Source organism: Mandrillus leucophaeus, unplaced genomic scaffold (assembly GCF_000951045.1).
Source record: "Mandrillus leucophaeus isolate KB7577 unplaced genomic scaffold, Mleu.le_1.0 Scaffold490, whole genome shotgun sequence".
NCBI classification, from domain to species: Eukaryota; Metazoa; Chordata; class Mammalia; order Primates; family Cercopithecidae; genus Mandrillus; species Mandrillus leucophaeus.
The window spans coordinates 2,563,436-2,577,679 of NW_012105254.1; the positions used below are offsets into that span (position 1 = coordinate 2,563,436).

A 14,244-nucleotide genomic window follows, 5' to 3' on the forward strand; every position below is an offset into this window, starting at 1 on the left:
ACACTGTGCCTCTATTAATATCTATTTATAAAGGTCAGCCTATTCTATATTTGAAACACAGAGAACCTTTTAAGAAAAGTGGATTTCTTTTGACTATTGATAACATGTATAGGAAAAGCTAGAAAAAATAAAAAGCTGTTGAAACACAGGGACTATGCTTAATATTCCTTGTATTCCCCACAAGGCCTTTTACAGAGCAGACACTCAGTAAACGTTTGATGATAAAAATAAGAAATATTTGCTATATTTTGAAAAAAGATTCACGGTGGAATTTCAAGTGTGGATTGTGATCAGAACTATGACAGGGGCAAACCAGGGGCTCAATAAACGAGGCTTAACCCTCATTTATACCTTCCAGGATTTCTACCCCCCTCTTTGTCTTAAAACCTATTACAAAAATGAAAAGGAGACCAAAGCAATGCTGTACCTATCTGGTAGCGTCACTGTTATCTGTGAAACCAACTACAAATTATAAAGCTTAATTAAGTGTCCTTGAGTCTTCATCCTTGTAATTCTCCCATGCTTCATCAATATCAACACAGGGCAAAGTATCTATTGCTACTCTTGCCTTACTCATCAACTCATTCATTCGATTCAAATCCCACAACTAAAATGCTCTTTCAATGATGTTATTGCACTGTAATTTGCATAAGGTACACTCCATGAAATACTTTCAATACGTTTTATTGGGCATCTAATATGTGTCAGGGAGCGTGCTGACATTGGGTAAAGAAATTCATGTATTAAACTAAAACTTACTGAACATCCATTACCAAGAACAGATCCTGCCTCAGCTTACTATCTGGCAGGGAAGGCAGACATTTAACAAGCAAATACAATTTCCAGTTTTCAGAAAGAAGTCCATGTGAGATCTCAAGAGACAAGTAATCAAGGATCAGGGTGAGGAGGGAGAATGCAATCAGCAAACAACTTGAATATCATCTGATAAATGTTATACCAGCACATGGCCAAAGTACTATTAACACTAAAAAGTGAGAGTATTTCATTCTCTAGAGGCTTGGGAAAAGCATCAGAAAGGAGCTGACATTTTCAGGGATGAACAGGCTTACACTAAGCTTAATAAAATGGGTGCCAGTAATGGTGGCGGTGATGGTGCTCAGAAAGGAATTTGTTCTCGAAAACGCACGTATGGCAGGGATGGGGGACTCCAAGTACCAGCTGTGACGCATGGATGACCATCACACCACTCTCACTGATTCTTTAGCTTCCTGGTCAAGTACCATCATAACTAGTTGAACCAGTTCGAGTGGAAGTTGATATTTCAGATCAGACCTCATATGTTTCCCCCAGAGAGTAGAGTTGCCATATAAATAACAAGATGTCTAGTTAAATTTACATGTCAGATAAAAAACGAATAATTGTGTAGTGAAATCCCCAATATTTGGTACATGCTTGTATTAAACATCATTTGTGCTTTATTTGAAATTGAAACTTCATAGTTTCATCTGTTTTGACTTTTTGTGTATTTTTATTTGCTACATCTGGCAAACGTCCCAGAGCGGTAAGAACGGGCACGGTTCTGCCGTGGCACAGCTGATTACAAACAAAAGGTCTCTCCAATCAGCAGCAAGCGGGGAGTGAACTGGCGTCCAGAATAGAGACGCTGTAACCAGGAAACCAGGGTGGGGCACCCACCCTACCGACGGCCGCTTCTAGGAGACGGGCGCAGGCGCGCGCTGACGTTGCAGCCCGCGCTTAAGGGTGGGGACGACAGAGCGTCGCTCTCGGACGTGACCTCAGCGCCTCTTTGTGATTGGTTACCTAGGGGGCGCGGCCCTTGGGCGCGGACGCCTAGATTGGTGCTGAGGGACAGCAGGGAGGGACTCAAGCTGTAGCCGCGGGAGGTCCGGACACTGGCGGCCATGGAACTAACCGGTGAGTACGCGTCTCGCCGCCCGTCTCTAGCGCTCTGGGCCGCTTTTGAATGGGGCTGTTCTGCGCCCGTGGGCTCGTGGCGGGTGGTGGAGGGGTTGAAGCCGACCCGGCTCGAAGCCCGGAAGTTGGGTCGGAGGGTCTCCAGAGTAGGTTGGGTCTGAGGGTGCGTTTAGGACGGTTCCTTGGCTCAGGCGGGTGGGTCGAGGAACTGGGGTCTTCGGAACCCCGGGCCTGAGACCCACGTCCACTCTCTGGCTGTTTTCCTTCTGTCTTTGGGCCTGGCCAGTCCCCGCCATGAACCCAGCAGGGTCGCTGTCTGAGCAGGGTCATCCCCTCCTTGGCCCGAGCGTTTCCCCGGCGACCTCTCAGGGAATCAGGGAGTGAAGCTCAGACAGTGCCCAGGAATTGTCGGTGGAAGTACCATTCTCTTGACCCACAACTCTTGCCAGGTCTCCCTAAGGTTCTTAAGGAACCGCTACCGCTAATGATTGCCCGGGACTCGTTGGCCGTGGTCGAGAATTTTACGGTAAGGTCTTCTTTGCCACTTTAAGTGGCTGGGTGGGAACCTTGGACAAATCACTCAACTTGTCTGGCTTCTCATTTATAAAGCGAGAGAGGTATTCACTAGAGCTCCAAGCCTCATTTCGGCTTTAAAAGCTAAGATTTTGCGATTGTGCAGCATATTGAACTTTTATGTCAGAGATGTTTGGAGTGAAAACCTGGTGGAAGTGGGCAGACTCCTCACAGAACGTTGCAGGCTGAGGACAAAATTTTAAATGATATTTGGTTCATTACTCACTGCTTTTGCTATCGTTCATCTTTTAAAACTGGTAGAATTGTAAGTTCGGGTTTAGGTGACCACAGTAAGAAAATGTTAGTTAAGCCACCTAAAAGTACAAACTTGGGGAATTTCGATATTTGGTAATATTGAATCTTAATTAGTAAATTCAGGTCAACAAACACTTCTGGAGTCTTTCTGAGAGTGTATTTAAAATGTAGATGAGGCCAGGCACGGTGGCTCACACCTGTAATCCCAGCACTTTGGGAGACCGAGGCTGGTGGATCACCTGAGGTCAGGGGTTCGAGACCAGCCTGGCCAACATGAAACCCCGTCTCTATTAAAAATACAAAAATTAGCTGGGCGTTGTGGTGTGCACCTGTAATTCCAGCTACTCGGGAGGCTGAAGTGGGAGAATCGCTTGAACTGGAGAGGCAGAGGCTGCAGTGAGCGGAGATTGCTCCACTACACACTAGCCTGGGCAACAGAGTGAGACTCCCTCTCAAAAAATAAAAAATAAAAATAAAAAAAGTAGATGAATTTGTTGGAGAGAATAGACAGTTAGGCCTTTGCACATACAGTTAATTGGCATTTTCTGAGTTTGCAGGTGAAACCGGAAACTCGGAGCTTTAGGATGGTTTCTCGTTGTATAGTTGTGTTTTCTGGAGCCTTGGAAATCTTATTTGTAAAGCTGAGGAAGATTTTGACTAGATATCCAAGATTCTTTTTAGCTTTAGATATCTAAGAATGTATAATAGTACTAAATATTGAGTGGGCGTTTCACATTAATAAGGCTTTAGGGGACCCCTGAGATAAACATTTCGCACTTTAAATGGAGAAAATGGTCCCAGATACAGCCCATCTCTAGTTTTAGCCTTTATCTTTAGACACCACACTGAAGGGAGGGACACTCATTGAGTTTGAAAGGCCTGCATAACTGAAAGAAAAGTTCAAAAAGTGAAGGGAGCAGTTAGATAATCACCCTCTTTGGTTTTTGTGTTTTTGTTTTGTTTTATTTTGTTTGAGACGGAGTCTCGCTCTGTCACCCGGCTGGAGTGCAGTGGTGTGATCTCGGCTCACTGCAATCTCCACCTCCCAGGTTCAAGCGATTCTCCTGCCTCAGCCTCCCGAGTAGCTAGGACCACAGGCAGGCACCACCATGCCCAGCTAATTTTTGTATTTTTAATAGAGATGGGGTTTCGTCATATTGGCCAGGCTGGTCTTGAACTCCTGACCTCAGGTGATCCACCCACCTCGGCCTCCCAAAGTGCTAAGATTACAGGCGTGAGCCACCACACCCGGCCTAAATAATTACCCTTTTTGAATAAGGAAGGAGAACATGTGGATTGTTTGCAGCATGTGCTCTGGTGACATTTGGAAAAGGTGCTCTCAAAAAGATAGTTAGAGCTCCAGGTGTGTTTTAGTGTAAACCACACAGGTAATACTAGCAAAACTTTATGAGATTAATTGAATTAGTGACTAAGCTCTACAGCAGGGGTTGGCAAACTTTTTTAGAGGACCAGATGGTAAATATTTTCAACTCTGTGGGTCATATGGTCTCTGTTGCAACTACTCTGCTCTTGTAGCACAAAAGTAGCCATTCACATAAATGAATGGGCACACCTATGATCCTATAAAACTTTACAAAAACAGGCAGTGGACCGGTATAACTGAGTTTGAATCCTGGCCTGTTTTAGTTGTCTGTTATTTTTTACCGAACCACCCCAAGACTTAATGATGTAAAACAACAGCCATTTTATTATTTTTCATGATACTGCAGTGAGCTAGGCTCAGCTGGGTGGTTCTGTTGGTCTTGCCAGGGGTCACTAGGAGGCTGCATTTAGCTGGTCAGTTGGCTGGATGACTGGGCCTCTGGCTCTTTCCATGTAGTCTCAGAGCTCTTCTTTCTCCATATTGTCATCTCTTCCCTTGCCCCTCTAGCACAGTAGATGGATTTCTTACATGTTGGCTTAGGATATCTAAGAGTGCACAAGTGAAAACCACCACAGCTTGGAAACCACCACACCTTTTTTAGGCTGAGGCCAAAAATTTGCACATGACTTTCACTACCTCCTATGGGCTAAACCAGGTCCAAATGCAAGGGAAAGGGACTATACTATAGAAGGGCATAAATACCAGGAGACATGACCACTAATGAAACAGACTGCTACATTGTGTTACCTCTAAGCACTGAGTAACTGAACAAATTTCTTAACCCCTTTAAGCTTTAGACTTTCCATTTTTAAGATGGAGTTGATAACTCATGGAGTTTTGGTGAGGCTGCAGTAAGATATAGAAGACTCAGCATGTAGTGGCTGATGTATAGTGGCCATTTAATAAGTATTAATAGAAGCTGGTAAAGTGTAAGAGTAAAGGGGAAATATGTAAACCTGTGTGTATGGATGTGTTTGTATATACTTAATTAGTGGAAGAGACTGGTTTGTTGGGGACCATGATATGCTGTGGTGTAACAAACTTACTATTTAAAGTTACACATGCAGCAGTGTTTTTAGGACGAAATTAAGACATTGTAGAACCTAGTTCTGTTGTATGTAAATGCCAAGCAAGTAAACGTCAAATGAGTAAATTGATGATATGCTTTGTTTTTAATTCTGGGGAAAAGCTAACAAATTTACATTAACATTAAAACAGTATCTGTATCTGGATTTGTAATAGGAATGTGTTTTGTTTCTGAGCTGAGATCCTGTTTTACTCTTTTTCAGGTAATAGAGGACACATCTCTTAACTGGGTTGCTCTAAGAACTGATGCCTAAACCATCTCAGTATGGCCTGTAGAGGAGCAGCTGGGGATGGCCACCGTGCCTCAGCTACACCCTCTCGGGTTAGCCCTGGAAGTCTTTCCACATGTAGAAGCCATGCCCATAATATATGCATGGTATCTGACTTTTTCTACCCAAATATGGGAGGCGTGGAAAGCCACATTTACCAGCTCTCACAGTGCCTGATTGAAAGAGGGCATAAAGTTATAATTGTCACCCATGCTTATGGAAATCGAAAAGGCATCCGTTACCTCACTAATGGCCTCAAAGTCTATTACTTGCCTCTGAAAGTCATGTACAACCAGTCTACAGCCACGACCCTCTTTCACAGTCTGCCATTGCTCAGGTACATATTCGTTCGGGAGAGAGTCACGATAATCCATTCACATAGTTCTTTTTCTGCCATGGCCCATGATGCTCTCTTCCACGCCAAGACAATGGGGCTTCAGACAGTCTTCACGGATCATTCCCTTTTTGGATTTGCTGATGTCAGCTCGGTGCTTACAAACAAGCTTCTAACCGTGTCTCTTTGTGATACAAACCACATCATTTGTGTGTCTTATACTAGTAAGGAAAATACTGTACTAAGAGCAGCACTGAATCCTGAAATAGTATCCGTCATTCCTAATGCTGTAGATCCTACTGACTTCACTCCAGACCCATTTAGAAGGCATGATAGTATAACTATTGTTGTTGTCAGCAGACTTGTTTACAGAAAAGGTAATGAAATGATAGCTATAATTGCATTGTAGAGTTTTTTCCCTGTAGAAAGCTGTTGAATACTTGTATGTAATGATTGTTTGGCTTTTCATTTTGTTTTATGGTTTTATAATGCTATAAATTATAGCAAAGAAAGTTCTAATATTGGTTTATATATCCAAGAAGAGAGATTTTTCAGGATGGTGGTGAATGCTGTCCCCCAACCTTTGATGTTTTAATGGTTACTAAAAATAAGAACAATAACCTGATGCTGTTACATTTCAGGTCTTTTTAAAAATAAAAACAGCCCTGCACATGTGGTAAAGAAGTAAAGGGCAGGCCGGGCATGATGGCTCACGCCTGTAATCCCAGCACTTTGGGAGGCTGAGGTGGGCGGATCACGAGGTCAGGAGACTGAGAACATCCTGGCTAACATGGTGAAACCCCGTCTCTACTAAAAACACAAAAAATTAGCAGGGCGCGGTGGCGGGCACCTGTAATCCCAGCTACTTGGGAGGCTGAGGCAGGAGAATGGCGTGAACCCGGGAGGCGGAGTTTGCAGTGAGCCGAGATCGTGCCACTGCACTCCAGCCTGGGTGACAGAACGAGACTCCATCTCAAAAAAAAAAAAAAAAAAAAAGAAGTAAAGGGCAGAGGTCACAGATGGCTTTTTTCTTCTGATTGGCAAAGTAATGTCTTTTCATTGCAGATATTTTGGAAACTAAGAAAAGCACAAAGATGAAAACTAAAATCAGCGGTAACTGTATTATTCAGAGATACACTAATGAATATTTTGATTTATAGCTTTCCTGTCTTTTTTATGTGTACGTACATATACTGAAAATCAGTGAGTGGGCTTGCTCTGCACATTACTATATTGTAGCTTGCTTGTTTCATTTCATCATGTATAAGACATTAATAACATATTGGCAGGTAAGTGATGAAGAAAAGGGGATTAGATGTCCCGGGATCAGATGATGGGTCTGTCCTGCTGTGTGATTGAGGACAAGTTGCTTAACATCTCTAAGTCTCAGTTTTTTTCATTTGTGTAATTTAAGCAACATTGGGAACCTCGGAAGGGTTCAGTGATAGTTCCTATAAACTATTAGCCTAGTTTGTAACTATCCACTATTATCAAGGAGATTTTTTGGGTTTTGTTTTTGAGATGGAGTCTCGCACTGTCACCCCCTGGGCTGGAGCGCAGTGGTATAATCTCAGCTCACTGCAACCTCTGCCTCCCAGGTTCAAGCGATTCTCCTGCTTTATCCTCCCAAGTAGCTGGGATTACAGGCGCCCACCACCATGCCCAGCTAATTTTTTGTATTTTTAGTAGAGACAGGGTTTCACTGTGTTGGCCAGGCTGGTCTCAAACTCCTGACCTCATGATCCGCCTGCCTCGGCCTCCCAAAATGCTGGGATTACAGGCATGGGCCACTGCGCCTGGCCAAGGAGGCTGTTTTTTGTACCTCTACAGCACTTAATGGACACTGCAGTTGAATGTGTGGAGGCTTGTTTACTTAAAGTCTGACACAGTCTGGTTATAAAAAACACTGTCTTCTGAGTGCTATTTGAAAACCTGTCCACTAATCAAAAGTGTCATTTATAGTAGGGAATCATTAAAAAAAAAATACATAAATACATACCCCCTTAAATATTTAATATTTGAATTTAACTCAAAATATTAATACACACTGAGTTGCCAGTAGTTTGATGTAGGACTGCCAGCTTTGAGTGCTGGGCCACTGGTTTCAGCGGCATCTTGTACACTCCCTTTCACAAAACATAATCTACCGTTGCTACTTTGAGTTTCTTTTGAGTGGGGTCAGAACTTAAAGGCATATGAACTGATGTACTTCAGGAATTTTAATTTGTTTTCAGTTTTATACAGCAGTTTAGGACACCCCTCATCTGCCAAGAACTTTTTTCTGTGACTTTCCTTTATTGGATTTTTCAAACTGTTCAGCTTAGTTTTTGTAGAAACTCTTTTTATCAGTTTATGTGATATTGAATTAAATTACTCAACACGATGACAAGTACAACTGACATCAAACAGATGTGTGAACAAACACAACTGTTTCTTGATAAGCACTAAGCTCAGTGGTGTGCCAGTGTGCTAGGGAGTGGCCTAAAATCTAGATGTGGGCCTTGGTCAGTTTACGTTTGGAATGGAGAACCTTGATTGACCCAGCAGTCCATTTAAGTGGAGGTTGGCAAGGACACTTGGCCTGAACTTCCTTTTCTGGTTTGAAGGCAATGACATGCTTTCATTCTTTAATCGGGGACGTGTGAACCGACTGGCATTCTGTATTCTGAATTCCTCTTGGGACATTAGGGATGTATTTTTTGTAACTTAGGAAATGTACCTAATTTATTTTTTAACCAAATAGCATATCTTCTTGAGATAGCTAGCTAAGAAAGAGTATGACGCATGTGTGATCAAGGATCAGCAAAATTAACTGCCCATACAAAGATTAAACCTGTTACCTTTCCTTCTCTAACGTGATATTTTAACCAGCTGAGCTAACCACCAATGGAGTGATGGTATGGCCTTTCCTGTACTCAATTCAGTAACTGAACAGATATTTATCGAACCCTCTCCAGATGCCAGGCACCCTGCAGAAAGTAACATTCTTAGAAGGAACAGCCATACCTGTAGCCCAAGAATGAGTAGTTCTATTAATGGTCCATTCCTTATTAACAAATTAATTTCCTCAGGAGTTTATTGGACCAGATATCAAAGTCCCACTAGAATGTCTTAAGTGAGAGAGAGGATAAATCAAAGTTTTCCCTATCCAGGCTTTTTGGCTGCCTTCTTCCTGAGCCTCCTCTTCCAAGTCTGTTTTGCTCTCAGTCAGGATTTACCAGCACTCTGTGCATGTGTAGGCACGCTCGCCCGCTTCCTTCTGTAGTGGTAATGACAACCTACATTTGTATTCTGCAGTTGATAAAGCCTGTTCGTGGTATAATACCTCATTTGACCCTCCCAACAACTGTAGGGTAGATGTTATCTACATGAAATTGAGTCTCAGAGAGGGTAAGTAACTCACCCAGGTTACACAGTAAGTAACAGAGATGACACACGTGAGTCCAGCTTTTCTTGAGCTAAGGTCTCCTCTTCCTCTACCATGCCCAGCCACTCATATCCTAGGTATAGATCAGAAGGTTCTTAAAAATATTGTTAGACTGAGCTTTAAAAGCAGTTTGAATCAGAGATTTTCATTGTCTGTTTTGTGTTCACATGGCAGTCGAAAGTCTCTAGGTTCCATTGCGTTATACCCTTCTTAGAGGCTCCAGAATAAATTTTTTATAGTGGTGGGGAAAAGCCTTTATTCTTAGAATAAGAATATAGATCGCTGGTAATAGTAATCAGTTCCATTTCTTATGAGATAGTTGTCAGGAGTAAATGACATAATGAATTTAAAGTATATTGCCTGTCACAGCAGGCACTCAGTTCCTATTAGCTATTATCATTTATGACTATTGCTCTATGTTGTTTTTTATTTGTTTGAAGAATGGGCTCTTAACCTTGTATGAGAAAGAAAAGGGTGAGGAAGAAAATGGATTGAAGGAATTGTAGATGACTAAATGTTAAAAGTCATTAAACTACCTTCTGGTTTATCTAGAAATCTAATTGAGTGATTTGGTAGTAGACATGAAACAAAGATAGCTATGATTTTAATGAGAAGCCTTCATATTCAGAAAAGCTGTGTGGGAATTTTTGATACATATAATAATAGTTTGAAAGTACTAGCAGAGTTTAGTTAATGAATTCCACTTTGTATTATTTAATAAAAATGACCCTATATATGTGTGTGTGTATATATATGTCATATATATGTGTATATATATGTCATATATATATGTCATTTCTCCTGTCATCTATTTTATAACTGATCTGCCTATTTGGGGTGGAAGATTAATGTAAGAAATACAATTCTTATGTGTGTGTGCATTTTTAAAATTAGTAAACTTAGCTCTAGGTGGATTGTTTTATATTTACTTTTGAATATATACGATTTGTAATTGTTAGTGAACAGTGAACTAGATTCTCAAATACTGTTGACATTGTTGTGACTTTGGATAGCCACTCACTTTTTCAGACTAATAGGGCACAATTTATTGTTTTCTATTACCTGAGATTGTGTTTATATATTATAAGAAAATCATTTTGGAGAAGAAAGGAACCAAGATGCATCCTTTTGTTCTACGGACTGTAGTGATCTAACAGTTCATGCCCTGCCGCCTTCATTTACCCCCATTCCAGGAAAGTGGGCTATAGCTGGTTTGAACTTAAATTTTGCTAATAATGTAGTGTTCACTGCAAAATTCTCTGTACCAGCCACGTTTTAAACAAAGTGGAGGCAGCAGTTAGATTTCGTTGCTTAGCCTTTTCCTATGGCAGTAGGTGGAATCACAGACTGATAGAATCTTATAGCTGAAAGAAACTTTAGGTACATAGGAATCTTTATAGATCATAAAACTTTCCCACGATCAACGGGCTTGCTGGTAAAAAAGCTGGGACAAGACCCAGATCTCCAATCAGCTGCCTGCTCTGGAGAAAATGAACTCAAACCTTAACCACCTTAAATTTACCTTTTTTAGAAGTATGCAATGTGTAAACACAAATGAATAACTTAAAGAATAGTCTGTTGAGATGGAACAGAAGAGGCCATATTTTGGGTGTGTGGAAGGTAATGCATGTCAAGGTCTACATCTTCAAGAATTGTAACTCTTGGGGGACCACTGCCAGTTTGCGAACAATTCCACTCTCCTGGGAAAGGTTTAAGAGAGTTTCTCTCCTTTATGGAGTGCGTAGCTAATACTTTTCAAAATGAGTGGATTTCTCAGTAGTTCTGGTGAATTTTTTTTAAGTTTAAATATTAATATCTCCAACATTCAAATTTATATTTTCAGGGATCGATTTGCTTAGTGGTATAATACCTGAACTCTGTCAGAAATATCCAGATTTAAATTTCATAATTGGAGGAGAGGGACCAAAGAGAATCATTTTGGAAGAAGTTCGGGAAAGATACCAGCTGCATGACAGGTATTGATGAATTTCATGTTGTCTTGAGGGAGAAGTTGTCAATTATCTCTATTTGGTTTTAACTGCATGCCTACCTTAGGTGTGTTGCTTCTCCTACATGTAATTGGTATACATATAATTGATATAAATCTAATGCAAGGACTTTTCAAAATTTTTATATAAAATAGGAAACCTAGTTGAAGAATTCACAATTTTATTTTTTCCATTAGCCCAATATTATTTGACTTTGGGGGGCCATTGTTGGAGGCACCATGAAAGGCACAAAAAACAACTGCTTTAACTGGAAGCGTTTGCAGATTTCCAGGCCATACTGTATAGTGATTTAAGTAATAGGGCTCAAATCATGTAAATTGCTCTGCACATACAGATTTGGACAGGTCTCTTCCTCAATAACCACACAACACAAGGCATGTACATGTAAAGCGTCAATTTTAATAAAAGGGCCATTTTCCTGTTTAGAAATGGCACTTTAACATTTTAATTATCAAAGCTTATTCATATTATTACATACAAACTAGTTTTGGAGAAGATAAAGTTTGGTATGTGTAACAGAAGTTAGAAATAATGTTCGCTGTATGAGTTTTAACCCAACTGCTTTATAAGGCTGTTTCTATTACATCAGTGTTTAGTGATACTAATCTTTTGAGGTGGAGAACATTAGCAGCAATAAGAATTTAAGTGTCATATAAATAGCAGACTTGGTTTATAAATTAAGTTTCTTTTGTAGCATGAGTTTTCACTGCCTTCTTTCTTCCCCTCTCACTTGAAAAATCAGGGTGCGTCTTTTGGGAGCTTTAGAACACAAGGATGTTAGAGATGTCTTAGTTCAAGGACATATTTTTCTTAATACCTCCCTTACTGAAGCATTCTGCATGGCGATCGTGGAAGCAGCCAGTTGTGGTTTACAGGTAAAAAGCTTTGAGGGCATTCATGGTTGGGATTTCTGTATATTTTGAAAAATAATGAGACACATGTCATAATAATGTTTTAACTGGTTTTGTTGATCTTCCTGAGGGCATGATTATGGTGGAGCATGCGTTCTTTCTTTCTTTTTAAGATTGTAAGTACCAGAGTTGGTGGAATTCCTGAGGTGCTTCCAGAAGACCTTATTATTTTATGTGAGCCTTCAGTAAAATCTTTGTGTGAAGGATTGGAAAAGGCTGTTTTGCAGCTGAAGTCAGGGACATTGCTGGCCCCAGAAAACATCCATAACATAGTAAAGACTTTCTACACCTGGAGGAATGTTGCGGAAAGAACTGAAAAGGTATGTCACATGCTGAGAAAAGATTGGGTCTGAACTCTTACTCGATGTTTCACATACACATTGGCTTTTTCTTACATAGACGTTTACCATTTCTGTTCTATTGCTTACGTTGATGAAACCTCTTCCAGATGAAAAGAAACAGATTTTGGTACACTTACCGGGCTAAGTGTCTAGTCAAGTTATTGCGTTTGACATTTGAAAATAGCAGTAATACAGTCTGGCCCCGTCATTAAAATGGGCATAAAGAAGTTACAAAATGTTCTGAAAGTCACAATGAATAGAGACAAGATGAGTGTTAAATCTACTCTTAGATATTTTCTTGAAGCTGTTGATAATTCTAAAGCAAACAACTCTATTAGGAAATGCATGGTTTTGCTGATGCAGCAACTTTATAACTTGTGAATATTTTATTCAGGCTACTTCCTAAACCTCTTGTAGCCCTTTTGCTAACTAATGTGATTTTCTCCAGGAAAAGGATTTTTGCATCTTTGGGCTGATTGAGAACATAGTAAGTTAGAATTCAAACTGTACGTGACAAAAGTGGGAAAAATCACAAATGAAAAGCAGCAACAGAGAATTGACGGGTATAGGAAATAGATTAACACCCTTAGGTAGGAGATTACAGTTGTGGGAAATGCTTCCTGAATTTGAATTAGGGACTGCTTTTATTCTCAGTTTCATCATTTACATCCTTTTCATGATGTTCTCTGCCTCATGCCTCTTATTACCATGTAACAAGCTGAACAGAAACAACTCAGCTTCTTAGTATGTAGAAATTGTGAACCAGAAAGATAACCAGGTGGAACATGGAGAAGGTAGTAGTTTAGACTAATGCTACCAACGTGATATTCAGTGGAGCAATGAGTTTTTAACCTAGAGTAGATAGCAAGTTGGAGCTGAGGAGAATAGCTCTTTACTGTAAGGCTTTCTTACTTGGTTTGAATGATGAATTCCAGTGTATAAGATGAACTCATTTGAATGGAAGTTCTAAAAACTTATCTCTAAAAATTGTCTTATACGTTTTCCATTGAAACCTGAGATATTTGCAACAGTCAAACATTTTTGACTGAAGCATTTTGAGACATTCTGACCTTCTACAAGTCTTGTACTATCTCCCCCATATGAAACATGGAAAGTTGGAGTGTAGTGCTTACCTGTTGAGGAGTGCATGTCAGAGTCCCTGGGCAGCTTTTTCAGACTCTCTCTACTCCATCTTGATGTCCCCCTGCCTCCCCAACCACTCCCTATATTCCAATGTTATCCTTTAGGAGCAGAGAGAGAATTGGGGATATAATTGGCAGGGATATTTGGTTAGACAGGTTATTTTGATGATACCATCCTGATCTCCACTCCCTTTGAGAACCACGGCACTGTAAGTTGCGACTTGACCTTCTTGATTGACATCATATAAACCTCAGAAGCCTGAGCCACTGTACGTAATAAGTTAACAGGGAAAGAACTATGGTGACGGTTTGTCAGTATATATTAAAGGGGTTAATTGGGATTTTTTTGGTAACCACATTTTTCTTTTAGTTATACTTAAAGTAATAGTACAGCATCTGTATTTTTTTACTTCTATGGTAATTTATAGTACACTTTTAGAAAAAAGTAAATCCTTGCCTATAATCGATTGTCATTGCTAACATTCTCTTCATAGTAGTAAATTGTTATTTTATCACTTAAAACTGTAAGTAGATTTTTTTTTTTTTTTTGGAGACTGAGTCTGGCTCTGTCGTCCAGGCTGCAGTGCGGTGGCCGGATCTCAGCTCACTGCAAGCTC

At 40.4% G+C, this 14,244-nt stretch overlaps 1 protein-coding gene across 2 annotated transcripts in view; it reads left to right on the top strand.

Annotated features, from left to right (window-relative positions):
• The first annotated feature begins 1,842 nt into the window (after nucleotides 1-1,842).
• The window catches only part of PIGA (phosphatidylinositol glycan anchor biosynthesis, class A), a 16,066-nt gene continuing 3,664 nt past the window's right edge, over nucleotides 1,843-14,244 (top strand). The window contains exons 1-5 of one of the 2 annotated variants that reach the window (XM_011995540.1): nucleotides 1,843-1,896; nucleotides 5,398-6,174; nucleotides 11,068-11,200; nucleotides 11,976-12,108; nucleotides 12,258-12,464. In XM_011995540.1, coding sequence (XP_011850930.1) covers nucleotides 5,460-6,174; nucleotides 11,068-11,200; nucleotides 11,976-12,108; nucleotides 12,258-12,464 — 1,188 coding nt within the window. In that variant the 5' untranslated portion in view covers nucleotides 1,843-1,896; nucleotides 5,398-5,459. The remainder of the gene's footprint in view (nucleotides 1,897-5,397; nucleotides 6,175-11,067; nucleotides 11,201-11,975; nucleotides 12,109-12,257; nucleotides 12,465-14,244) is intronic. The other variant, XM_011995541.1, reaches the window with a different exon arrangement.